The 26,402-nt window shown below is 48.0% G+C and overlaps 1 protein-coding gene across 2 annotated transcripts; it reads left to right on the forward strand.

Moving 5' to 3' along the window:
* The first annotated feature begins 683 nt into the window (after window positions 1-683).
* ABCF1 (ATP binding cassette subfamily F member 1) lies at window positions 684-20,378 on the forward strand. Of its 2 annotated transcripts, none has more exons than XM_024248136.3 (25): window positions 684-864; window positions 6,725-6,771; window positions 7,136-7,231; window positions 7,391-7,520; window positions 7,666-7,703; window positions 7,788-7,895; window positions 9,258-9,332; window positions 9,412-9,525; window positions 11,414-11,527; window positions 12,086-12,208; window positions 12,629-12,729; window positions 12,827-12,912; window positions 13,210-13,349; window positions 13,436-13,584; window positions 14,312-14,395; window positions 14,608-14,732; window positions 14,929-15,041; window positions 15,184-15,355; window positions 15,524-15,598; window positions 15,691-15,761; window positions 18,749-18,781; window positions 18,867-19,035; window positions 19,213-19,277; window positions 19,370-19,442; window positions 19,598-20,378. In XM_024248136.3, exons 1-25 carry the CDS (start codon window positions 792-794, stop codon window positions 19,762-19,764), a joined length of 2,541 nt encoding a protein of 846 aa, XP_024103904.3. In that variant the 5' UTR covers window positions 684-791; the 3' UTR covers window positions 19,765-20,378. The 2 variants fall into 2 exon arrangements, with proteins under 2 accessions (XP_024103904.3, XP_024103905.3); XM_024248137.3 differs by having other exon boundaries at window positions 7,394-7,520.
* The last annotated feature ends 6,024 nt before the right edge of the window (window positions 20,379-26,402 follow it).

Consider the following 26,402-nt stretch of genomic DNA (forward strand, 5'->3'; position numbering starts at 1 on the left):
ATTATATCTCAGTAAAGCTGTTACCAAAAAAAATTAATGAACCGAAGCTCCACTGCACCATGACTTCTGCATGTTGGGCTCCAGTTCCCTGTTTACAATTGTACACTTCCGGATTTTGTGACACATTTCAACATTGGACCGATCAGACTTCTCCCTTAGTCATTGGTCTGCACTGTCTTTTCCGCCCATGACCCAGTCAGTCTCGCGCCCCATGACCCTCTCCTAAAACACGCGCAGTCTCCTCTCTCTTCCCCTTCCTCTCTTGTCTCTTCCTTGCCTACCAGCCTCACCTGATGGGCTCGTGTTCTCTCCGTCCCCGATCCACTCGGGCTCCGGCAGCTGCTGCTTGGGCGCCTTCGGCATCGCGGTGGCAGAACTAGAAAGGAGAGTTACAGATAGAAACTAGAATATGTTTCTTTAAAAAACAAAAAACAAAACAAACAAAAACAGAAACAGTATGCCTCAACTCCTTCATACTAGTAGGAAATTATTATATTCATTCCTTGAGTCTCGCGGCGTCGGGAGGTCACGGCGTCAGGCTTCCCAGACCGTCGTAAACGCCATGTGGACGCGACTGGAGCAAGCGGACGCCGGCCCCGCCCCGTCATTGCAGGCCACGCCTCCACTGAACCAGGGCCACGCCCCCGAGATGACGGCGAAGCTCGCACGTGCGCAGCCCGGGGGCAGGGTTGGCCGCGCCGGCTTGGAGAGCCAGCCCCATCGGGGGTTCCCCGCCGCCGGAAGCGGAAATAGCACCGGGCGCCGCCACAGTAGCTGTAACTGCCACCGCGATGCCGAAGGCGCCCAAGCAGCAGCCGCCGGAGCCCGAGTGGATCGGGGACGGAGAGAGCACGAGCCCATCAGGTGAGGCTGGTAGGCAAGGAAGAAACAAGAGCAGAGGGGGAAGAGAGAGGAGACTGCGCGTGTTTTAGGAGAGGGTCATGGGGCACGAGACTGACCGGGCCCGTGCGGGGGTTACTGCGCATGCGTGCCGTGGGCCCGGCAGGAGTTTGCCGGGGAGGAGTGGGTTTGGAATCGGGGTTAAAGGAAAGAGATCCAGATGTCGCACGTGACCTAAGTGAGACTGGGCGAAATAAAAGAAAGAGCATATGGCACCGAGGGAGAGATGGGGAGAAATGGGAAAACCTTGCTTAAAAAATTTGGACATCCGCCCCACCACACACTGTATTCCACCAGGAATATATGAGCCCTGCCTCGACCTCCCCTTCCCTCTGCGCGCGCATACACACACCTTGGGAGCCTGTGATCCCACTTGTTTCTCAAGAGAGGGTGACTCCTTCATGGTTTCTTTCTTAAGACACCCCTCTCACTCAACTGGAGCAAGAGTGTAGATTTTTGATATTGGAATGAGGGTTAAGGTTTACTTAAAAAGCAGCGAAAGTTTGTTAAGCGCCTGTTTTTAATTAAGCACTCTATATACTGTGCTTTGAGAGGGGAAGGAAAAAAACATGAAGATATCCTCCCAGGGTTGAAGTCAGTTTTAAGGGGGAGATAAATGGACACAACTAACTACAGTAGGTACACAGTAACTAATTTTAAAAGCACTTATTGGATGTCTACTGTATACCAGGTACTGTGTGGAGGAAGTGGGAATGTAGAGATAAAAGATAAGACTTTCCCTCAAGGGACAACCCAGTATAGTGAAGGGTCAGAGCATTAACCAGACAGACAGTGGTTGTCAGAGTATGATGAAGGTGCTTAAGAATGCTATGGGACTGTAGAAGAGAGGAGGAGCATCTACTCAGACAGGTAAGGGAGTGTCAGCAAAGCCTCCCAAGAATATGTAATAGCTGAGTACTTTTTTTTTTGAGGCACAGTGTAGCTCCATCACCCAGGCTGGCATGAACATGGCTCACTGCAGCCTCCACCTCCTGGGCTTAAAGGAGCTTCCCACCTCAGTCTCCCAAGTAGTTGAGACTACTGGCATGCACCACCCCACCTTATTTTTAAATCTTTTTGTAGACACAAGATCTGGCTATGTTGCCCAGGCTGGTCTCAAACTCCTGGGCTCAAGTGATTATCCTGCCTCAGCCTCCAAAAGTGCTGGGATTACAGGCGTGAGCCACTACACCTGCTCCCCAGAGTTTATTCTTGAAAGATCGTCGTGAATTAGCAAGGGGAAGCGCATTCCAAGCCAAGGAAGTTTGTGAAAGGTTGAGGTGTAGGCAAGCCTGACTGGTCCCACTAGAGCCTGGTGACTAGTGTGATGAAGTCAGAAAGATGCTCAGGAGACAGACAATGAAAGGCTTTAGATGCCATTCCGAGGAGTTTAATCCTAAAGACATTAAGAAGGAAGGGCCATTGAAGTGCATGAGGAATGATTATGAACAGTTCACCTGTAGCACTGAGCAATGGAGAATAGCCTTGAATTGGTCAAGATGGAGGCAGGGAGACCATTTAGAGGGCTCTGGCCATGATCTAGGTGAGAAGTGGTAAGGGGATAAGCCAAGGCCTAAAGAATAAAGAGTTACTAAGGAGGTGGCATTGATTGGAACTGAGAACTGATGAAATGAAGGGAGAAGTAAGGTTGACACTTAAGTAACCCAGTGACTAGTAGACTATTAACTGAAAGCAGTAATGGGCAGGAGAGTAAGAAGTGGAAAGAGATAAGGTCAACTTTTGAATGCTGAGTTAGGCGTTTCTGAGGATTTCTAAAAGGAAATGGCAAGAAGAGAGTTTGTTTAGTCACTGTGGAGAGACAACTAGACTAGGAGTAAAGACACAGGCAAGTATAGTTGAAGTGCTGGATATGGAAGAGTCCCCTAGAGAGTGTTTGCAGATTGAACCAAAAAGAAGGTGAAAGGTGGAAACCCTAAAGAACTTCAGCAATTGCAGGAAGCAGGTAGGGAAGGAGGCTGAAGAGATGAGACTGAGAAAGGCAAACAGCCAGAGAAACTGGAGGCAAACCAGGAGTGAGCAAGATCCCAGAAGTTAAATAATGATAGAAGAGAATAAAAAAGGTGTGGAGGTAGGCAGCATGGAATGCTGCAGAGAAGTCAGGCAAAATAAGGACCAAAAAATACTTTGTGGTTTGAGGAGCTAAGGATCAGTGGCAACTTTGGCAGAAGTAGTGTTCATTCGGAGATGATACCAGATTGCAGTATGTTTCAAAGGTATGGGAGAAGAGAAAGTGAAGCTTGTGTGAATTACGATTTTGAGACCCAATGAGGACAAGAATACAAAACAGTAATGGGGGAGAGGGGTATAAGGGTAAAGAAGGCTTGCTTTCTTGCTTTGAAGGAGTGGCTTAAGCGATATACGAAAGGAGAGAAGACACAGTTTATCTCTAGCCACACTTAATCTTTTTCAGTTCCTTGGGGATTATACTTTCTCACAATGAACCTGTTCAGAGGCTTTTCCTATCCCTATGATGAGGTGGATAAGAGTGATTAAAGTACAAAAGATTTTTTTGGTTTTGGTGGGTTTTTTTTTTTTTTTTTTTTTTTTTGACGGAGCCTCATCCAGGCTGGAGTGCAGTGGCGCGATCTCAGCTCACTGCAGCCTCAATCGCAGGCTCAAGCCGTCCTCCCATGTAGCTGGGACTACAGGCACACACCACCATGCCTGGCTTATTTTTTGTTTGTTTTTGTTTTTTGTTTTCTGTAGAGATGAGGTCTTGCTGTGTTGCCCAGGCTAATCTTGAACCTCTGGCCTCAACCAGTCCTCCCACCTTGGTCCCCAAAATGTTGGGATTACAGGCGTGAGCCAGTGTGCCTGGTCACAAAAGAGATTTAAAGGAAGGAGAGATGGTATGGCTGTGTTAGTCCTTGGGGAGAAATTAGTGTCTGGGATGAGTCAGTCATCTGTGTTGATAAGGTGAGCTGATCATGTTTTTCCTTCTTAGGTACTTCAGTAGATCCTTCCTCCTAATGCCTTTAGGATTAAACTCCTTGGAATAGCATATAAAGCCTTTTATTATTAATCCTGCACAATTTTTCAACTCTCACACTAGTCACCCAATAGTGGGCTCAGATTTTTTTTCTTTACTTTTTTTGTTTGTTTTTTGTGGTTTGTTTTTTGGGGAGGAGGAGGGCCCCAAATTTTAAAATGTGTTCTGGATGGAGGATGCAGGTTAAGCAAAGACAGACATAAGCATGCCTGGGACTTCGTAAAGGATCAGAAAGAAGCCAGTATCGAGACCATAGGTGTGGGTAGGGAAACAGAAAAGATAGGGTAGGGCCATTTTAGTCTGTGAAGCCTTTAATTATTGGGATTGTGTCTCGTTACCTCTAGTTTTTTGGAAAAGTAGATGCACCATAAAACTTTCTTGAATAAATGATTACTTTGGAATACATGGAATTGTAGTCTGAGAATATTTTAATGTAGTAGATGGTGGATACCATTTACTTATTTATTTATTTTTTTTTTTTTGGAGACAAAGTCTCACTCTGTCACCCAGGCTGGAGTGCAGTGGCACGATCTTGGCTCACTGCAACCTCCACCTCCCAGGTTCAAGCGATTCTCCTGCCTCAGCGTCCCAAGTAGCTGGGACTACATGCGTGCTCTACCATGCCCAGCTAATTTTTGTATTTTTAGTAGAGATGGGGTTTCACCATGTTGGCCAAGCTGGTCTCAATCTCCTGACCTCATGATCCACCCACCTTGGCCTCCCAATGTGCTGAGATTACAGGCGTGAGCCACCACACCCGGCCGATTTTTTTTTTTTTTTAATATTAAATACTGAAATGCTTAAGGGTAGAATTAGATAGCAGTGGATGGAAGGGATGTTTTGGAAGAGAAGATAATAAATAGGCCTAAGCCTGAAGGGAAACCATGAGGCTGCTGGCTGCCTCCAGTAAGGGAGGCAGTTGGACATGGTCCTCTACCTTCAGGGAAACAAGGATGGACGGGGGGGAGAGCTAGAATCTGTTGAATCTGTTTTGGCTTTACTGGGAACACAGGCTAAACAGTCTCTCAGGTTACTCTCTAGAATGAAAGCACACAGACAGGTAAATATGACACAATGTGATTTGTGCTATAATATTCAAGCAGAACAAGTAAGGCATAGGCCGAGGTGTTCATTTGCTTACCAGATAACTCTATTTACATGGCCTATAGGTTTTACAAACAACGTGTCCCCCTGGCCAGGCACAGTGGCTCAGGCCTATAATTTCAACAGTTTGGGAGGCTGAGGCAGGAGGATTGCTTGAGGCCAGAGGTTCAGGATTAGCCTGAGCAACATAGTGAGACCTCCTCTCTAAAAATTATTATTATTTTTTTAATTAGCCAGGCATGGTGGCGCTTGCCTGTAGTCCTAGCTACTCAGGAGGCTAAAGTGGGAGGATCACCTGAGCCTAGGAATTTAAGGTCACAGTGAGTTAGGATCATGCCACTGCATTCCAGCCTGGGTGACAGAGCAAGACCCTGTCTCTTAAAAAAAAAAAAAAGGAGGTTGTGTGTATGTTGTATACATGTGCGTGTATATACACATATCTCCCAAATTGAATTTATAATATCTTCTTCCTTCCTATAAGACCTTCTCTTCCACTGCCTCCTTAATTAATAAATGGTACCACTTAGCCCAGCTAATTTTGCCAGCTAAAAACATACGAGTCGTCTCTGAGTGCTCTTTTTTTTTTTTTTTTTTTTTTTTTTGAGACAGAGTCTTGCCCTGTCACCCAGGCTGCAGTACAATAGCGTGATCTCAGCTCACTGCAGCCTCCGCCTCCTGGGTTCAAGCAATTCTCCTGTCTTAGCCTCCTGAGTAGCTGGGATTACAGGCGCCCGCCACTATGCCCGGCTAATTTTTTGTATTTTTAGTAGAGACTGGGTTTCACCATGTTCACCAGACTAGTCTTGAACTCCTGACCTCAAGTGATCCGCCTGCCTCGGCCTCACAAAGTGCTGGGATTACAGGCGTGAACCACCGCGCCCAGCTGGGTGCTCTTTATTCCCCACCTCTAGCCCCATGCTATGAATTCTTCTTTCTGTCCCCTTGTCACCACCACCCAGACTACTCTGACAGCCTCCCCAACAGATTTCCCACTATGCTTATTCCCTCCCATTCTTGCTGTACTCTGAAGCCAGAGTGAAACTTTAAAGTGTGAAAGTGATCATACCAATAAAGTCCCCATTCCTTAACCTTACTACAAGGCCCTCACTCCAGCCTTACCTTGCACCATTCTCCCCTCAGTCTGTAAGCTTAGCCATACCAAACCTTTCCCTGTCTCTCAGTGTGTGTTGCTTTCTCACAGCTGGGCCTGTGCACAGCACTGGAATTACACCATGTGTCTGACTAACTTCTCATACTCCTCATTACTTCAGTTATTAGCTTAAATGCCATCTTTTTAGAGAGGCCGCCACCAGAGATGAAGCCAGCCTCTCCCCCACCACCAAGTAGGCTTTACCTTTTCTTTTGGAACCTTCAGTACACTTGGAATTACCTATTTAAAAATCTCTCTTCCTATAGCCTGCAAGCTCCAGAGGAGACCACAGTTGTCTTGTTCATTGCTATAATCCCCTACGCTAGCACAACATCTGACACATGGTAGCTGTTTAGTAGATAAATACTTAGTGGATGAATGAATAGAGATGGGAATGATTATTTCTGCAGGAGTTGTGAGACAGCACAAATATTTAGGGAGTGATAGTTAAGTTAGAAAAATAATAAAATAGGATAGAGGCTACGGAGATCTTTGCAGGGGAGATCAGACTGCTTTGGAATTTGCAGATAAGCATTCACAATGTCCGCTTAACTTTCTAGACAAAGTGGTGAAGAAAGGGAAGAAGGACAAGAAGATCAAAAAAACGGTGAGAAAACGAGGGTTGAGGATAAGAAATGACTATGGATGTTTCCAAGCTAAATAAATAGCCATGTGAAGGAGGTGGGAGGTCCAAGGGAGGAGAAAAGATCTTGTCAAGAGAGGAGATAGGCTGGGCACGGTGGCTTATGCCTGTAATCCCAGCACTTAGGGAGGCAGAGGTGGGAGGATAGCTTAAGCCCAGGAGTTTGAGAACTGCACACTCCATTCTCCACAAAAAGAAAAAAAAGAGAGAGAGACAGGAGGTAAGGTGAGGGTGGAGTGGAGGGCCAGTGGGCCCATGTGTGGCAGAGCACAGCTTGATTGGATTGCTCTTGGAAACATGTTTACCTGTATCTTAACTCCCTTTATAGTTCTTTGAAGAGCTGGCAGTAGAAGATAAACAGGCTGGGGAAGAAGAGAAAGTGCTCAAGGAGAAGGAGCAGCAGCAGCAGCAACAGCAACAGCAGGTACAAGTGCCACGGGGCCCACCGATCCTGGGAGGCATCTGGGCTCCACCAACCCCTTTCCAACCCATGTTGCTCCATTCAGCTGATGGGGAACCCTCTGTGAGGCAGAAATACAGCAGGGGCCTGGGCTTCATTTTCTCACTGTACTTTTGCTCTCAGCAGCAAAAAAAGAAGCGAGATACCCGAAAAGGCAGGCGGAAGAAGGATGTGGATGATGATGGAGAAGAGAAAGAGCTCATGGAGCGTCTTAAGAAGCTTTCAGTGCCAGCCAGTGATGAGGAGGATGAAGGTAAGTGACCTGAGGGGGAATGGGTACCTGGAATCCATGAATCATGGAGAGTGATACCTCATACCTTGATCTTCAAGTTGGATTCAACTGGGGGGCCAGACATCATAATTCTTTCCTATCTCATGTTCTTCCCCTGTCATTTCAGTACCCGCCCCAAAACCCCGCGGAGGGAAGAAAACCAAGGTAAGCCATCTGTGTGGTAAACAGAGACTCCAAGGATGCAAGCTTGACCATCCTACTGACTTCTGTGGCCCTTTCATTCTCTAGGGTGGTAATGTTTTTGCAGCCCTGATTCAGGATCAGAGTGAGGAAGAGGAGGAGGAAGAAAAACATCCTCCTAAGCCTGCCAAGCCAGAGAAGAACCGGATCAATAAGGTGGCAGTGGTGGCTCGATCAGTCACTCTCACTCCTTTTAGCACCTTCTGGCCATGGTGGAGTAATTTCCTGCTTTTAAACTAGCTCTTCTCGGTCTGTCTTACTTATACTGTTAAAATCCTCTTTTTAGAATACACGCCTAGGCCGGGCACAGTGGGTCATGCCTGTAATCCCCGTACTTTGGGAGGCCGAGGTGGGCGAATCACGAGGTCAAGAGATCGAGACCAGCCTGACCAACATGGCGAAACCTCATCTCTACTAAAAATACAAAAATTAGCCAGGTGTGATGGCGTGCACCTGTAATCCCAGCTACTTGGAAGGCTGAGGCAGGAGAATCACTTGAACTTGGGAGGTGGAATTTGCAGTGAGCTGAGATTGAGGCACTGCACTCCAGCCTGGGCAACAGAGCAAGACTCAGTCTCAAAAAAAAAAAAAAAAAAAATTGCCTTTTTATCACTCAGAAATCTACAGTGATTCTGTTGCTTTAAGCACAGAACCTGAAACAAAGCCCCAGGTCCTTGCTCTTCTACTTGTGACTCTTCTGCGTGTGCATCTTAGTCCATGTCCATTTGAGCTCTGGAGAAAGCCTCCAGTGCTAGTGCCACCCACTCTGGTGGCGCACTTGCCTGACTTATAATCCTTAGCCTTGCTGATGTTCCCTAGTTATCTCTTCGCTATCTAGTCTGAAGCTGGAGGGTAGGGTTTTTCTGGGTCTCATTTTTTGTCAGCAGCACTCAATACAGATGGTCTCCAACTTCTGCTTCGGCGTACGATATTTCTACTTTATGATGGTGTATGATGAGTATGATGGTCATACTCATTTAGGGTACTCCTCAACTCATGATGGGGTTATGTCCAGATAAACCCATCATAAGTTAGAACTTTTTTTTTTTTTTTTTTTTTTGTTGAGACGGAGTCTCACTCTGTTGCCAGGCTGGAGTGCAGTGGCATAATCCCGGCTCACTGCAACCTCCGCCTCCCAGGTTCAAGTGATTCTCCTGCCTCAGCTTCCTGAGTAGCTGAGATTACAGGCACGCGCCACCACGCCCGGCTAATTTTTGTATTTTTAGTAGAGACAGGGTTTCACCATGTTGACCAGGATGGTCTCGATATCTTGACCTTGTGATTCACCTGCCTTGGCCTCCCAAAGTGCTGGGATTACAGGTGTGAGCCACCACACCTGGCCAAGAACTATCATTTTTTATTTAAGTTTCCAGTGGGTTTATTGGGATGCAACCTGATTGTAAATGGAGAGGCATGTGTATGGTTAACACAGTAGACTCTCCAGAAATGCTTATTACACAGCAAAGTAGCACAATAATTTGTATGTATGTGTGTAATGTGTATGTGTGTCTCCTCCAGGCCGTATCTGAGGAACAGCAGCCTGCACTCAAGGGCAAAAAGGGAAAGGAAGAGAAGTCAAAAGGGAAGGCTAAGGTGAGAGAGTAACTAGCAGGAGGAGGTATTGGGGCCCAGGAATTAAAGCATTTCATCAGACCTGTCTTTTCCCTATTAGCTTCAAAATAAATTCGCTGCTCTGGACGATGAAGAGGAGGATAAAGAAGAAGAAATGATAAAGGAAAAGGAGCCTCCCAAACAAGGGAAGGAGAAGGCCAAGAAGGCAGAGCAGGTGTGTATTTGGTGTTGGCAGAAGGTGGAATGAAGGACTAGGGCTTCCAGGGTCCTTATGGGAGAGTCAGAATCTGGGGATATAGTTATTATCCCAGCAAACCTTTTTTCTTTTCTTTTTTTTGGGGGAGTGGTGGGGGTGGGGGTTGGTTTTTTTGTTTGTTTTTGTTTTTGTTTACACAGGATCTTACTCTGTCACTCAGGCTGGAGTGCAGTGGTGTGAACACGGCTCACTGAAGCCTCAACCTCCTGGGCTCAACAGATTCTCCTGCCTCAGCCTCCTGAGTAGCTGGGACTACAAGTGTGCACCACTACCCCTGGCTAATTTTTTTATTTTTAGTATAGAGACGAGGTCTCACTATGTTGCTCAGGCTGGTCTTGAACTTCTGGGCTCAAGCAGTCCTCCTGCCTCAGCCTCCCAAAATGCTGGGATTATAGGTGTGAGCCAGTGTGCCCAGCCAGCAAACTTTTTCTATAAAGGGCCATATAGTAAATGTTTTTGGCTTTGCAGGCCACATACAATCTCTATCACATATTCTTTTTTTTTTTTAACAACTCTTTGAAAATACAAAAATTATTTTTATAAAGTTCAGGAGCTATATAAAAACAAGTGTCAGGTCAGCCTTGGCCCATGGGCTGTAGTTTGCAACACCTAATCCAGTGAGAAAAGGGCCTGGAATTTATCTCAAATGATCTGGGTCCTGGCTCTGCCTTCATTGGCTGTGTGACCTTGAATACATCTTCCCATCCCCTTGGGTCTCACTTGTCTCCTTTGTGTGATAGAAGGAGGAGTCCGCAGATCTCTAGGGTCCCTATGCGTCTGGCACTTCCTAATTCTGTGATTCTGCTTGATTCCTCTGACTGCACTAGAGCTTCCTGATCTTTTTTTTTTGAGATGGAGTCTCACTCTGTTGCCCAGGCTGGAGTGCAGTGGCGCAATCTCAGCTCACTGCAACCTCTGCCTCCTGGGTTCAAGCAATTCTTCTCCCTCAGCCTCCCGAGTAGCTGGGACTACAGCCACGTGCCACCATGACGGGCTGATTTTTTGTGTTTTTAGTAGAGACAGGATTTCGCCATGTTAGCGAGGATGGTCTTGATCTCCTGACCTTGTGATCTGTCCATCTTGGCCTCCCAAATTGCTGAGATTACAGACATGGGCCACCGTGCCTGGATGGCTACCTGATCTTTTCTTTGCATGTTAACAAGGAAACCACAGAAACTCATTTTATGCAAATGAAACTCTTGAAATCCATTTACTCCACCTTCAGTTACATTGTATAGGGAGTTACATTTATAGGGACATACGCATTGTCACATTTCATAAATACACATTCATACCATTTGTCTTGTACCATTCCTGGTAGCAGAAATTGATAAAGGACTTCAGGGAGACCAGGGGCTGGGTATGAGAATGAGAGAGGTTCCTAAGATATTTTAGGACTCTGAGTAGTGAAGGAAAGAGCTGGCTGTGGAACTGGGGCAGGGACAGGGGGCAGATGATATGAAATCTGAGTTCTAGAGGGAGTCCCTAGTTTGTTGTTGTTTTTTTTTTTTTTTTTTTTTTTTTTTTGAGACGGAGTCTTGCTTTGTCACCCAGGCTGGAGTGCAGTGGCACGATCTCAGCTCACTGCAAGTGCCTCCTCCCAGGTTCACACCATTCTCCTGCCTCAGCCTCCTGAGTAGCTGGGACTACGGGTGTCTGCCACCACGTCCGGCTAATTTTTTGTATTTTTAGTAGAGATGGGGTTTCACCATGTTAGCCAGGATGGTCTCGATCTCCTGACCTCGGGATCTGCCTGCCTTGGCTTCCCAAAGTGCTGAGATTACAGGCGTGAGCCACCGCGCCCAGCCAGGAGTCCCTAGTTTTGACCATCCCCGGGTTCTCACAGGGTTCAGAGGAAGAAGGAGAAGGGGAAGAAGAGGAGGAGGAAGGAGGAGAGTCTAAGGCAGATGATCCCTATGCTCACCTTAGCAAAAAGGAGAAGAAAAAGCTGAAAAAACAGGTAAGACCTTGGTTCTTAGTGGTCAAAAGTAGGGGATTTTTAAATACTTCAACTAGGGGACATGCAATTGGGGACACGAAGGAAAGCTTTGGGGGCTACTCCAAGTAAAACAACAGGAGTAAGAAAATAATTATGTTCTGTGAGCCTTATCTCAATGTCTGATGACATGGACTGTTTCACTTTGGGGTTTTTTGTTTGTTTTTTGAGACAGGGTCTCACACTGTTGCTCAGGCTGGAGTGCAATGACGTGATCTCTGTTCACTGCAGCCTCAACCTACCAGGCTCAAGTGATCCTCCCACCTCAGCCTCCCGAATAGCTGAGACTATGGGTGGCACCACCATGCCTGGCTAATTTTTGTATTTTTTGTAGAGACAGTATTTTAGCATGTTGGCCAGGCTGGTCTCAAACTCCTGAGCTCAAGAGATCCACCTGCCTCAGCCTCCCAGAGTGCTGGGATTACAGGCATGAGCCAGCATGCCCAGCCAGCATGGGCTGTTTCATGGTGATGGGAAACTGGTAGACTGTGCCTTCAAATGTAGTTTTTCCTACCTTCTCAGATGGAGTATGAGCGCCAAGTGGCTTCATTAAAAGCAGCCAATGCAGCTGAAAATGACTTCTCCGTGTCCCAGGCGGAGATGTCCTCCCGCCAAGCCATGTTAGAAAATGCATCTGACATCAAAGTAAGGTCTCAAGGGGCCCCTTCCAGGTCCACCTACCTAGGGAAGAGCCAGTTCTCTCATCTTCCCTGAGTGGCTGTGGTGTGTGAATGGGTTAGTTCAGTGGGAAGAAAGATTGGAGGCATTTTCCACACCTTAGGTTCTGCCAACCTGAGCAAGAAGATAGAAAAACCAGTAGAAGTGGGGTCCACCCTTGGCAGAAAATAGTGTGGGACAGACTAGACCAGCTGAGGATGCATGGGGCTCCCATTACAGGCAGTGAACAGGGCGGGGACCGGCTGTGGGGAGAGGAAGGGGATTATGCTGGAGGTAGCGGTTTGTCAGAGGCTTCCCTGCAGGGAGAAAGTGGCCGCTCCTGTCCCAAAGGGAGAATTTTCATGTGATCATCCCTTCCCTCTGCCACCTCTTTCCCGATGGCTGCAGCTGGAGAAGTTCAGCATCTCCGCTCATGGCAAGGAGCTGTTCGTCAATGCAGACCTGTACATTGTAGCCGGCCGCCGCTACGGGCTGGTGGGGCCCAATGGGTGAGAAGAGGAGGGAGCTGGAGGCAAAAAAAGGGCCTGGAGGGAAAAGAAGAGATTTCTCAGTGGTGGCCAGGTCGTAATAGCTTTTATTCCCCAGCAAGGGCAAGACCACGCTCCTCAAGCACATTGCCAACAGAGCCCTGAGCATCCCTCCCAACATTGATGTGTTGCTGTGTGAGCAGGGTGAGGCCAGTGGGGAGAAAAGGGGCTTGGTGGGGTGGGCAGTTGGGTAGAAAAGCCAGCCAAGAATAGAAGAAATTGTGGCTGTGGAGTCGGAAGGGATGTGGAGGGAGACTGGAGACCGGGAAAGGGATGCTAAGGAAAGGAGGGGAGGGTCAATGAGGAACTTGAGAGTGTTTTATTTGGAACAAGTACAAAGAGCTGGGCAGGGTTAGGCAAAACAGAAATGTAATTGAAGGGAAAGAAGGATGAGACTCTTGGCTCTTGCGGCTGCCTGACTGTTCTCCCTCTGCCTCCCAGAGGTGGTAGCAGATGAGACACCAGCAGTCCAGGCTGTTCTTCGAGCTGACACCAAGCGATTGAAGCTGCTGGAAGAGGAGCGGCGGCTTCAGGGACAGCTGGAACAAGGGGATGACACAGCTGCTGAGAGGCTAGAGAAGGTAGAGGAGATGGCGCAGGGGACACGGGCAAAGACTCGGGGGTTCCTGGGACCCTCAGACATGTGTCCTCTTCTCCCTCCTCCCAGGTGTATGAGGAATTGCGGGCCACTGGGGCGGCAGCTGCAGAGGCCAAAGCACGGCGGATCCTGGCTGGCCTGGGCTTTGACCCTGAAATGCAGAATCGACCCACACAGAAGTTCTCAGGGGGCTGGCGCATGCGTGTCTCCCTGGCCAGGTGGGCCATTCACCTCACTGCCCTCCCTTCCAGCCTCAGACCACCAGGGCCCTTTCCCTCTTTCCCTTCTCATTCTTCCAAGGCCAATAGGGAGGCTCAAGGCTTACCTCTCTCTCCTTACTATCTGTGTTGTGAGAACTTAGGGTCTTTCTCTATTTCTCTCCCTACTTGGTGGTGAGTTCTCATCAACATACCCTGCAGCTGGGCGCAATGGGTCACGCCTGTAATCCCAGCACTTTGGAAGGCAGAGGCAGGAGGATTATCTTGAACCCAGGAGTTTGAGACCAGCCTGGGCAATATAGCGAGACTCTATCTTCACAAAAGGGGGAAAAAAACATATCCTAACCTGGGCAACATAGGGAGACCCTGTCTCTACAAAAAATTTAAAGATTAGCTGGATATGGTGGCACACGCTGTGGTCACAGCTACTCTGGAGGCTGAAGTAGAAGTATCACTTCAGCCTCCTGAAGTGATTTAGCCTCCTGAAGTGACCTGGGAGATTTAGGCTACAGTGAGCCCTGATTGTGCCACTGCATGACAGCCTGGGCAACAGGGCGAGACCCTGTCTCAAAAAAAATTAAACCGTATCCTGCCCAAGAACTTCTCTGAGGAGAGCTTGGGAAGGAGTGTTCATGGTCTCAGGCTCTATCTCCCTGAGTTTTCTCTGGGGTTGTCTGAGCAAGGATCTTTCTCTCCCTGACCCTACCCTCTGCTACCCACCCTCTAGGGCACTGTTCATGGAGCCCACACTGCTGATGCTGGATGAGCCCACCAACCACCTGGACCTCAACGCTGTCATCTGGCTCAATAAGTGCGTTATGGCCTTTGCATCATTGGTTCCCATTCTGCACTTTCTTCCCCTTCCCTCCCTGCCCTGTTTTCCTTTAGCCCTTCTCCACTGTGCCTGTGACAGCTCTATTCAGAACCCCCCTTTCCCTCCCAGCCCCCGTTGTCTGCCTGCTTCCCCTGACTTCTCTCTCACTTGACCACTGTGACACTTACACCCTGTTCTCTGAAACCCAGCTACCTCCAGGGCTGGCGGAAGACCTTGCTGATCGTCTCCCATGACCAGGGCTTCTTGGATGATGTCTGCACTGATATCATCCACCTCGATGCCCAGCGGCTCCACTACTATAGGGGCAATTACAGTAAGTAGGATTGTGTGTGGATGCAGGGAAGAGATAGAACCTCGAAAAGAGGCCTGAGCGGGAGGGCCTAGTTAGATAAACTGAATCCTGTCAGAATTCCAGACAGTGATGCCTACCCCGTCACCACCAGTCCCTGGTTGTCCCTTTGCTGGGGAGAGGAGCAACCACTGATGCCCAGTCCCCTCTTCTGCCCCAGTGACCTTCAAAAAGATGTACCAGCAGAAGCAGAAAGAACTGCTGAAACAGTATGAGAAGCAAGAGAAAAAGCTGAAGGAGCTGAAGGCAGGCGGGAAGTCCACCAAGCAGGCGGTGAGCACCTGAGGGACTTCTGGGCTGGGGGCCACTCTTCTCTCCTGGCAGTGGAGGAAGAAGGAGACTCCGGAACGCTGGCCTACATTTCAAGGACTGCTATGCAGGGCTCAGATTTCTCTTTTTTCCTCTTCCTCTCCAGGAAAAACAAACGAAGGAAGCCTTGACTCGGAAGCAGCAGAAATGCCGACGGAAAAACCAAGATGAGGAATCCCAGGAGGCCCCTGAGCTCCTGAAGCGCCCTAAGGAGTACACTGTGCGCTTCACTTTTCCAGACCCCCCACCACTCAGCCCTCCCGTGCTGGGTCTGCATGGTGAGTGCTGCGGGCCTCTGCTGCTCCACAGGAAGCACCAGAAGCATGTATGTGCATCCCAAATTCTCCACCAAGGCTGAGATTGCTCCTGTTCTCCAAGGCCAGCACATGAAAGGGACTTTGCAGGGACTGAAAAGAATATAAATTGCTTCTTTTCCTGGCTTTCAGGTGTGACATTCGGCTACGAGGGACAGAAACCACTCTTTAAGAACTTGGATTTTGGCATCGACATGGATTCAAGGAGTGAGTTGGCGGGGTTGGCTCAGGGATGTGTAGCAGGAGCCACAAGGAGAGTCTCTGGGGACCTCTTTGACCACCTGTCTTCCATCTTGCAGTTTGCATTGTGGGCCCTAATGGTGTGGGGAAGAGTACGCTACTCCTGCTGCTGACTGGCAAGCTGACACCGGTGAGTCCTGGAGCCAAGAAGGGAGAGCATGAGAAATGTGAAGACACAGCTGCTTTTGCCAGAAGCTGGAATCAGGGAGCCTCTCAAGAATGTAGAGTTAAATACAGAACTCATCACAGATGATTCATTTCCCTAAGAGGGGCAGTAGAGGAGGAAAGAGCTTAGATCAGTTCAGGGAGGAGAGCTAAGAGAATTAAGATAGAACTAGGGGGCACACCCACGTGTTTTGGTTATACAAGAAATATATGTCTTTTATAGAACGATTAAAAATTGCATAAACGGGCCGGGCACAGTGGCTCACTCCTGTAATCCCAGCAGGGATCACCTGAGGTCAAGAGTTCCAGACCAGCCTAGCCAACATAGTGAATGAACCCCGCCTCTACTAAAAATACAAAAATTAGCCATGTGCGGTGGCACTCACCTACATCCCAGCTACTCAGGAGGCTGAGGCAGAATTGCTAGAACCTGGGAGGCGGGGGTTGCAGTGAGCTGAGATTGCACCATTGCATTCTAACCTGGGCAACAGAGCGAGACGCCATCTCAAAAAAAAAAAAAAAAAATGGCCTGGCGTGGTGGCTCACGCCTATAATCCCAACTCTTTGGGGGAGGCTGAGGCGGGCAGATCACTTGAGCTTAGGAGTTAAAAACCAGCCTGAGCCTGGTGTGGCGGTTCACACCTGTAATCCCAACACTTTGGGAAGCCGAGGCGGGCAGATCACCTGAGGTCGGGAGTTCGAGACCAACATGGAGAAACCCCATCTCTACTAAAAATACAAAATTAGCCGGGCGTGGTTGGGCATGCCTGTAATCCCAGCTATTTGGGAGGCTGAGGCAGGAGAATCACTTGAACCCAGGAGGCAGAGGTTGCAGTGAGCCGAGATTGCGCTATTGCACTCCAGCCTGGGCAACAAGAGCAAAACTCCATCTAAAAAAAAAAAAAAAAAGACCAGCCTGAGCAACATGGTGAAATTCCATTTCTACTAAAAATACAAAAATTAGCTGGGTATGTTGGTGCACGACTGTAGTCCCAGCTACTCAGGAGGCTGAGGTAGGAGAATTGCTTGAGTCCAGGGAGCAGAGGTTCCAGTTAGCCGAGGTCGCGCCACTGCACTCCAGCCTAATTGACAGAGTGAGACTCTGTCTCAAAAAAAAAAAAAAAATGCGTAAGTCGAGAGAAAAATCTGGAGATAACCAGTTTTTTTTGTTATTGTTTTGTTTTGAGACGGAGTCTCACTGTCGCCCAGGCTGGAGTGCAGCGGTGTGATCTTGGCCCACTGCAACCTCCACCTCCCAGGTTCAAAATATTCTCCTGCCTCAGCCTCCTGAATAGCTGGGATTATAGGTACGCGCCACCATGCCCAGCTAATTTTTGTATTTTCAGTAGAGACAGGGTTTCACTATGTTGGTCAGGCTGGTCTCGAACTCCTGACCTTGTGATCCGCCCGCCTCAGCCTCCCAAAGTGCTGGGATCATAGGCATGAGCCACCGCACCCAGCTGACATAACCAGTATTAATGTTTTAGTGGATATCTTTCTCCTTTTTTCTTTGCAAATGTGCATATAATTTTTAACAAAAATGGGCTGTCATATGAGTTGTTTTGTAGCTAGATTTTTCCAAATATATCAAGCATTTTTCCATGCAATTACTTATTTCGTATGAGTCTACCTTTTTTTTTTTTTTTTTTTTTGAGACAGAGTCTCACTCTGTCACCCAGGCTGGAGTGCAGTGGCACAGTCTCGGCTCACTGCAACCTCCGTCTCCCGGGTTCACGCGATTCTCCTGCCACAGCCTCCCGAGTAGCTGGGACAACAGGCGCGTGCTACCACGCCCAGCTAATTTTTTGTATTTTTAGTAGAGACAGGGTTTCACCATGTTAGCCAGGATGGTCTCGATCTCCTGACCTCATGATCTGCCTGCCTCGGCCTCCCAAAGTGCTAGGATTACAGGCGTGAGCCACCGCGCCCAGCCAAATCTACCATTTTATTTGAACTTTTGTAATATATTGCCATCTAGTGTGTTAGAAAGTTTGTAGCCATTTCTGCTCCCTCCAGCAGTGTTGAGAGGCCATTTTCTCATATCCAGAGATTAGATCTTTAGAAAGGTATTATTAGATCCTCCCCAAAACACTGAACTTGCCACGAGGCCCTTATGATGTACCATTCGTGAGTCTTGCTGTATGGAGAGCAGGTGTTCTTTGGTTAGTCCCTCCTGCTTGTCCCTGTTGTCCTCCCTCTATTTTGCTTAACTCCCCTTTTGCCCCTTAACTCTTTTACTTTGCTCACCATGCCTTTGTCATATTAGGGGAACATCCCTGTTCCTTTTCTTTTTTGAGACAAAGTCTTGCCCTGTCCCTGAGGGTGGAGTGCAGTGGTGCAGTCTCAGCAACTTCCACCTCCTGGGTTAAAACCATTCTTGTGCCTCAGCCTCCTGAGTAGCTGGGATTACAGGCATGTCCCACTATGCCCAGCTAATTATTGTATTTTTAGTGGAGGCAGGGTTTCACAATGTTGGCCAGCCTGGTCTCAAACTCCTGACCTCAAGTGCCTCCTGACCTGCCCTCCTTGGCCTCCCAAAGTGCTGGGATTACAGGCGTGAGCCACCGTGCCCAGCCCCTACTCCTTTTCTTATGCATACTTGTCCCTGGTCCATTTCTGGTGTTTGTCTTTCCTTCAGAGAAGTTGGTGTATGGACGAGGTCAGGAGATCGAGACCATCCTGGCTAACATGGTGAAACCCCGTCTCTACTAAAAATACAAAAAATTAGCCAGGTGTGGTGGCAGGCGCCTGTAGTCCCAGCTACTAGGGAGGCAGAGGCAGGAGAATGGTGTGAACCCAGGAGGCAGAGCTTGCAGTGAGCTGAGATCGCGCCACTGCACTCCAGCCTGGGGGACAGAGCGAGACTCCGTCTCAAAAAAAAAAAGTTGATGTATGGAGCTGCAGCGCCTTTTTCCCTTGCCCTCCTCATAACTACTTTCTCTTCCCTTGCAGACCCATGGGGAAACGAGAAAGAACCACCGGCTGGTAAGTTGGCATTGGGATTTATGGAATGATAATCTGATGGAGGAAGTGTGACTTTAACCAACCACCTCCCTCTCTTCTCGGGCAGAAAATTGGCTTCTTCAACCAGCAGTATGCAGAGCAGCTGCGCATGGAGGAGACGCCCACTGAGTACCTGCAGCGGGGCTTCAACCTGCCCTACCAGGATGCCCGCAAGTGCCTGGGCCGCTTCGGCCTGGAGAGTCACGCCCACACCATCCAGATCTGCAAACTCTCTGGTACCACTGCAGGGGCCAGCGAGGGTGCCCTTCACCTTATCATTCATGTCTACAAACTGTACCTAGAGGAACTGAGAATGAGGGAGCCTCAGCTCACAAACTGGCACATCTTGAGGGTTTGCCTTCAGAATGTGAGGTGCTAGAAGGTGTGACAGCCCTCCCCTTCCTTTGCTACAGGTGGTCAGAAGGCGCGAGTTGTGTTTGCTGAGCTGGCCTGTCGGGAACCCGATGTCCTCATCTTGGTGAGTGAGCTGGGCTGTGGGAAGAGGGGTAAGGGTAACAGTAATGGAAGATTGGAGTTGCAGTGCTCAGTCATGGAATTCCTCCTCTGTAGGACGAGCCAACCAATAACCTGGACATAGAATCTATTGATGCTCTGGGGGAGGCCATCAATGAATACAAGGGTGGTAAGTCAGCTGAGAGTGTGCCCTCCTCCCTGCTCCGTGGGGACCAAGCTGTAGTGTCCTTCACTACAGAAGGGCCTAGGACTCCTTTATTCCATGTTCTCATTCCCCTCTTCCTCCTTTCTTCCTGCCTCTGTTCTTGCTGTCTTTCTTCAAAGCTGTGATCGTTGTCAGCCATGATGCCCGACTCATCACAGAAACCAATTGCCAGCTGTGGGTGGTGGAGGAGCAGAGTGTTAGCCAAATCGATGGTGACTTCGAAGACTACAAGCGGGAGGTGTTGGAGGCCCTGGGTGAAGTCATGGTCAGCCGGCCCCGAGAGTGAGCTTTCCTTCCCAGAAGTCTCCCGAGAGACATACTTGTGTGGCCTAGAAGTCCCCTGTGGTCTCCCCTTCTCCTCTGAAGACTGCCTCTGGCCTGCAGCTGACCTGGCAACCACTCAGGCACATGAAGGTGGAGTGTGACCTTGATGTGACCAGGATCCCACTCTGATTGCATCCATTTCTCGGAAAGACTGGTTTGTTCTGCTTTTCTTCATATAACTGAGCTGGCCTTATCCTTGGCATCCCCCTAAACAAACAAGAGGTGACCACCTTATTGTGAGGTTCCATCCAGCCAAGTTTATGTGGCCTATTGTCTCAAGACTCTCGTCACTCAGAAGCCTGCCTCTGGTTTACCCTACAGCTTCAGGCCCAGCTGCCCCCTGGTCTTTGGGTGGTGCTGTTCTTTTCTGGTGGATTTAATGCTGACTCAGTGGTACAAACAGCTGTTGAAGCTCAGAGCTGGAAGTGAGCTTCTGAGGCCTTTGCCATTATCCAGCCCAAGATTTGGTGCCTGCAGCCTCTTGTCTGTTTGAGGACTTGGGGCAGGAAAGGAATGCTGCTGAACTTGAATTTCCCTTTACAAGGGGAAGAAATAAAGGAAAGGAGTTGCTGCCGACCTGTCACTGTTTAGAGATTGATGGGAGTTGGAACTGTTCTCAGTCTTGATTTGCTTTATTCAGTTTTCTAATAGCTTTTAATAGTCCCCTCTTCCCCACAAAATGGATCTTGTTTGCAGTCTTGCTGACACTGTTTGCTGTTTAACGATCATAGGATTCCTTTCCCCCAACCCTTCACGCAAGGAAAAAGCAAAGTGATTCATACCTTCCGTCTTGGAACATGGGTCTCTTTCCTTTTTTTTTTTTTTTTTTTTTTTGTGACAGAATCTTGCCCTTTCACCCAGGCTGGAGTGCAGTGGCATGATCTTGGCTCACTGCAGCCTCCACCTCCGGGGTTCAAGCAATTTTCCTGCCTCAGCCTCCCGAGTAGCTGGGATTACAGGCACACACCACCAAGCCCAGCTAATTTTTGTGTTTTTAGTAGAGACAGGGTTTTACCATGTTGGTCAGGCTGGTCTCGAACTCTTGACCTCAAGTAATTCACCTACCTTGGCCTCCCAAAGTGCTGGGATTATAGAGGTGAGCCACTGTGCCCAACTTCTTTTTTTTTTTTTCTTTTTTCTGAGACAGGGTCTTGCTGTGTTGCCCAGGCTAGAGTGCACTGTACCCTCAACCTCCTGGGCTCAAGCAGTCCTTCCACCTCAGCCGCCTGAGTAGCTGGGACTACAGGCATGTGCCACTACACTCAACTAATTTTTTTTTTTTTTTTTTTTTAATCTTTAGTAGAGACAGTGTCTTGCTATGTTGCTTAAGGCTGGTCCTGAACTCCTGACCTCAGGCAGTCTTCCTACCTCGACCTCCCAAAGTGCTGGGATTATAGACGTGAGCCACGACGCCTAGCCAGAATTTGGGTCTCATCGTCCAAGTTAATCTTATGAATAAGGAGGTGCTCTGCCCTGTGGCCAGGGACCAGGGTATTGATCCTCTCAAAAATTATTAAATCATCTAGCCAAAATGTACAGTACTGTGGCGTATATAAGAAGGGAAGAGACAAGATCTGCCTTCATTAATAGTCTGGTTAGCAAAGACTTAAAAGTAAGCATGAATAGATAATTAATTTGATCAATTGTCTAATACGTAGTACTCTCGATTCTACGTTGCCACATACTCAAAAAAGGGAAAGATTATCCAGGGCTTGATTATTTGACAGGGTCACTTGAGGGTAGATCTTGAAAAATCATGATTTGAATAATGAGGGACCAGGGAGCCATTTTTCAGAAGTAGGAAAAGAGCAGATCTAAGGCTTGGCGGGAAGAACAAGCTACCTGGGAGTTAATGGATGATAGCTGCTGTGGCCATTTTTCTTAAGAGTTAGACTGGGGAGATGGGTTTGGAAAGTAAAATGCAAATGGTGGGTAGTGGTTTTAGGTGGTGATGTGCAAGGTGTGCGGTAGAAAGCTGCAGGGTGAAGCCCATAACTTTTGTTACGGGAATGGGGTAACTGAATCCTAAACTAGCTAGGGGAGATAGGGATGGAAAGAAAAGGGCAGATGGAAAGAGCAAATGTGGAGGTTGGGGAGAAGGGAGTGATAGGAGATGTATCCAGTTCCAGAGGGAATATGGAGAGCTGTGTGGCTAAGATTTAACTGTTTGGACATTTAATTTGGGGAAATTGTTTTCCAGCCAAGTGAATAAATAATACTGGACCTCAAGTACAAGCTTCATACAGGAAGTGAAGTTTTGGTGTGGAGATAGCTGCATAGTCAGGGAACACTCTAAATTAGAAATAAGGAGGCCGGGCATGGTGGCTCATGCCTGTAATCCCAGCACTTTGGGAGGCGGGCAGATCATGAGGTCAGGAGTTTGAGAACACCCTGACCAACATATTGAAACCCCATCTCCACTAAAAGTACAAAAAAATTAGCCGAGCGTGGTGGTGCACGCCTGTAGTCCCAGCTACTCAGGAGTCTGAGGCGGGAGAATCGCTTGAACCCGGGAGGCAGTGGTTGCAGTGAGCCGAGGTTGCGCCACTGCACTCCAGCCTGGGCAACAGAGCGAGACTCTGTCTCAAACAAAAAACAAAAGACATCAGGAAACATGCCTCTTATGAAATTTGAGGGGGAAAAGTCAGGGTCTTGGCAGTGACCTTGGACAAGCCATTAGCCTCTTGATACCTCTTTTGTCATCTGTAAAATGAAGGTGGTAGCACCTACTTCACAGGGTTATGAGGGGATTCAGTGCGTAATAATACGTAAAGTGCCTTCAATTCTATTGCTTTTGTTATATGTATTTCATATTATAATTTTTTTTTTTTTTTTTTTTTTTTGAGATGGAGTCTTACTCTGTTGCCAGGCTGGAGTGCAGTGGTGCGATCTTGGCTCACTGCAATCTCTGCCTCCTGGGTTCAAGTGATTCTCTTGTCTCACCCTCCCAAGTAGCTGAGATTACAGGCACGTGCCACCACACCCGGCTAAGTTTTGTACTTTTAGTAGAGATCGGGTTTTGCCATGTTGGCCAGTCTGGTCTCAAACTCCTCACCTCAGGTGATCTGTCCACTTCGGCCTCCCAAAGTGCTGGGATTACAGGCATGAGCCACCGCACCTGGCCTATACTTTTGCATTTTTAAGTTTTTAGTTCACTAGTCTAGTTGAGATGATACATAAAATATATAGGAATGTTATTTATAAAGTGAATACCAGCTTGCATTTCAAGTATTTGGTCACTAATTTCAGTACTTCAAACATAAGTGAGAAAAGTACTTTAAGTACTCCAGAATAACTCCCCCACAGGCATAAATTTCATCTCTCTCTCTTCTTTTCTTTCTTTTTTTTTTTTTTTGTAAAGATGAGGCCTTGCTATATTGCCCAGGCTAGTCCCAAACTCCTGGCCTCAAGCAGTCCTCTCTCTGAGGCTCCCCGAAGTGCTGGGATTACAGGAATGAGCCACAGCACCTGGCCACCAATTTTATCTCCTCCAGTGTATATGTTTTAACTTCTGTGATCCCTGTAGCCAGTCATACATGCTGTTAATGGAATTAATAATTCACCTAAATGTGGGCAAAAGTATGCCCTACAAAAAGCATCATAGAAATGGAACACGAAAGGGAAACATTTCCATGGTAGCGCATGGAAATTTCATTAGCCAAATTAAATTGTTTTATTTATAAACAACTTATTACCTACAAGTGATGCACATATGTGGTACACATAGTAAACATCGTGGAAATGTGCTTTAGTTGTTCTGAGATGTGGTCTCCCTCTGTTTCCCAGGCTGGAGTGCAGTGGCACAATCATGGCTCACTGCAGCCTCAACCCTCTGGGCTCAAGTGATCCTCCTACCTCAGCTTCTCAAGTAGCTGGGACTACAAGTGTTCACCAACATGCCCAGCCAATTCTTTAATTTTTTTGTAGCAAAGAGCTCTTGCTTTGTTGCCCAGGCTGGTCTCAGACTCCTGGGTTCAAGTTATCCTCCCACCTCAGCCTCATTAAAGCCAAAGCCTGTAGGTAGGAAAGGACAGCCTTCAGGGAAGGGACCAAAATGTGCAAAGACCCTGAGGCTGAAAAGAGCTGGAAATGGTCAAGGAATAGCTGGAGCTGAGAACTTGAGCACGCGCCAATACACATGGGGCCTTATATGCCTTGACAGCAGGTTGGGATGTGATCAGGAGAGGCTGAGCAATGGGAAGCCATTGGTTCTGTTTAGCCAGGAGTGCAAACTGATCCAGTTTTCATTTTTACAAAATTGCTCCTGGCTGCTAGGTGGCAAATAGTGGGGTGGGGAGACAGGGAAAAGAGATGCCAGGAGAACAGCTCAATATTACTTTGGAAAGAAGATTCTCTTCATCTAAGAATGGAAGGGAGATGATGTAGACTCATATTTCCATGTGAAGAGAAGGGAAAATGTTATTCACAGTGGATGGGACTCACTTTTTCCCAAGCTTTGGTGCCAGAGAATCAAGAAGAGTAGGCCAGGCATGGTGCCTCATGCCTGTAATCCCAGCACTTTGGGAGGCCGAGGCAGGCGGATCACCTGAGGTCAGGAGTTCGAGACCAGCCTGGACAACATGGTGAAACCCTGTCTCTACTAAAAATACAAAAATTAGCCAGGCGTGGTGGCAGGTGCCTACAATCCCAGCTACTCAGGAGGCTGAGGCAGGAGAATCCTTGAACCCAGGGGGCAGTGAGCCAAGATCGTGCCATTTCACTCCAGCCTGGGCAAAAGAGTGAAACTGTTGTCTAAAAAACAAAAAGGAACAGATTCCTTTGATTTTTTTTTTTTTTTTTTTGTTTTGAGATGAAGTTTTGCTGTCACCCAGGCTGGAGTGCAATGGCACGATCTCAGCTCACTGCAACCTCCGCCTCCTGGGTTCAAGCGATTCTTCTGCCTCAGCCTCCAGAGTAGCTGGGATTACAGACACCAGTCACCACGCCCGGCTAATTTTTTGTACTTTTAGTAGAGACAGGGTTTTACCACGTTGGTCAGGTTGGTCTCGAACTCCTGACCTCAGGTTATCCACCCGCCTCGGCCTCCCAAAGTGCTGGGATTACAGGTGTGAGCCACCACGCCCAGCCGAATTTTCATAAATGATTTGAAAGAAAATGAGCTCATTCTTTTTTTTTTTTTTTTTTTTTTTTTTGAGACGGAGTCTTGCTCTGTCACCATCCTGGAATGCAGTAGCGTTATCTCGGCTCACTGCAACCTCTGCCTCCTGGATTCAAGCGATTCCCCTGCCTCAGCCTCCCGAGTAGCTGGGACTACAGGTGCGTGCCACCACGCCTGGCTAATTTTTGGTTTTTTTTTTTTGAGACGGAGTCTCGCTCTGTCACCCAGGCTGGAGTGCAATGGCGCGATCTCTGCTCACTGCAAGCTCCACCTCCCGGGTTCATGCCATTCTCCTGCCTGAGTCTCCTGAGTAGCTGGGATTACAGGCACCCGCCACCACACCTGGCTAAGTTTTTGTATTTTTAGTAGAGAAGGGGTTTCACCTTGTTAGCCAGGATGGTCTCCATCTCCTGACCTCGTGATCTGCCCGCGTCAGCCTCTCAAAGTGCTGGGATTACAGGTGTGAGCCACCACGCTCAGCCGAGCTCATTCTTAAAATACAGTAAAAACTTTAAGCTCTCTTTAAAGGTTCTTGTGGCTTGTTGCAGGAGATAGAAGAAAGGTGAGAAGCAGGCAGTAAATGGAACCAGAAAGAATGAGACACAAAGTTGTGACCACTAGGTTGTGACATGTTTGGGTTTTTTCACTTGAGCTGTATACTTCTTTGGTATTTCACACCCTAGCCTGGTCCTTAGATTATGTCTTCTCAGGTCTTCTCCCAGTGCACACAGCAACAACAGACTGACCTGAACATCCCTGCCCACACACACACCAAGCCTGGGCAAGGAGAAGGTAAAACTACCCACTTTGGGCCTAAATGCAGTGAGGCCTTTGAGATACTAATAAAACATTGTTGCCCCCTCATGTGGCCAATGCTGGAAATACAGCTGAGACAAGTGTTCCAGGGCAGTGTAGCAGCGTCAGCACCTGGGAATTTGTTAGAAATGCGTATCTCGGGATCCATCCTGACCTACTAAATCAGAATTTTGCTGGACCCTACCCCCAATCTGTCTGTTTTTTTTTTTTTTTTTTTTTTTGAGATGGAGATGGAGTCTCGCTCTGTCACCCAAGCTGAAATGCAGTGGTGTGATCTCGGCTCACTGCAACCTCCACTTCCCGGGTTCAAGTGATTTTCCTGCTTCAGTCTCCCAAGTAGCTGGGATTACAGGCGCGAGCCACCATGCCTAATTTTTGTATTTTTAGTAGAGATGGGATTTCACCATGTTGGCCAGGCTGGTCACAAACTCCTCACCTCAGGTGATCCACCCGCCTTGGCCTCTCAAAGTGCTGGGATTACAGGCATAAGCCACTGCTTCCAACCCAAATTTTTTTTTTTTTTTTTTTTTTTTTTGAGACCAAGTTTCGCTCTTGTTACCCAGACTGGCGTGCAATGGTGCGATCTCGGCTCACCACGACCTCCCCCTCCCGGGTTCAAGCAATTCTCCTGCCTCGGCCTCCTGAGTAGCTGGGATTACAGGCAC

This window comes from Pongo abelii, chromosome 5, assembly GCF_028885655.2.
Source record: "Pongo abelii isolate AG06213 chromosome 5, NHGRI_mPonAbe1-v2.0_pri, whole genome shotgun sequence".
In the NCBI taxonomy this organism is placed as follows: domain Eukaryota; kingdom Metazoa; phylum Chordata; class Mammalia; order Primates; family Hominidae; genus Pongo; species Pongo abelii.

Coding starts and splice junctions, on each gene's coding strand:
- ABCF1 (XM_024248136.3), top strand. CDS start 792: ATGCCGAAGGCGCCCAAGCAGCAGCCGCCGGAGCCCGAGTGGATCGGG. Junction 12,913..13,209: donor TGTGTTGCTGTGTGAGCAGG/GTGAGGCCAGTG, acceptor TCTGCCTCCCAG/AGGTGGTAGCAGATGAGACA. Junction 15,042..15,183: donor GGAAGTCCACCAAGCAGGCG/GTGAGCACCTGA, acceptor CTTCCTCTCCAG/GAAAAACAAACGAAGGAAGC.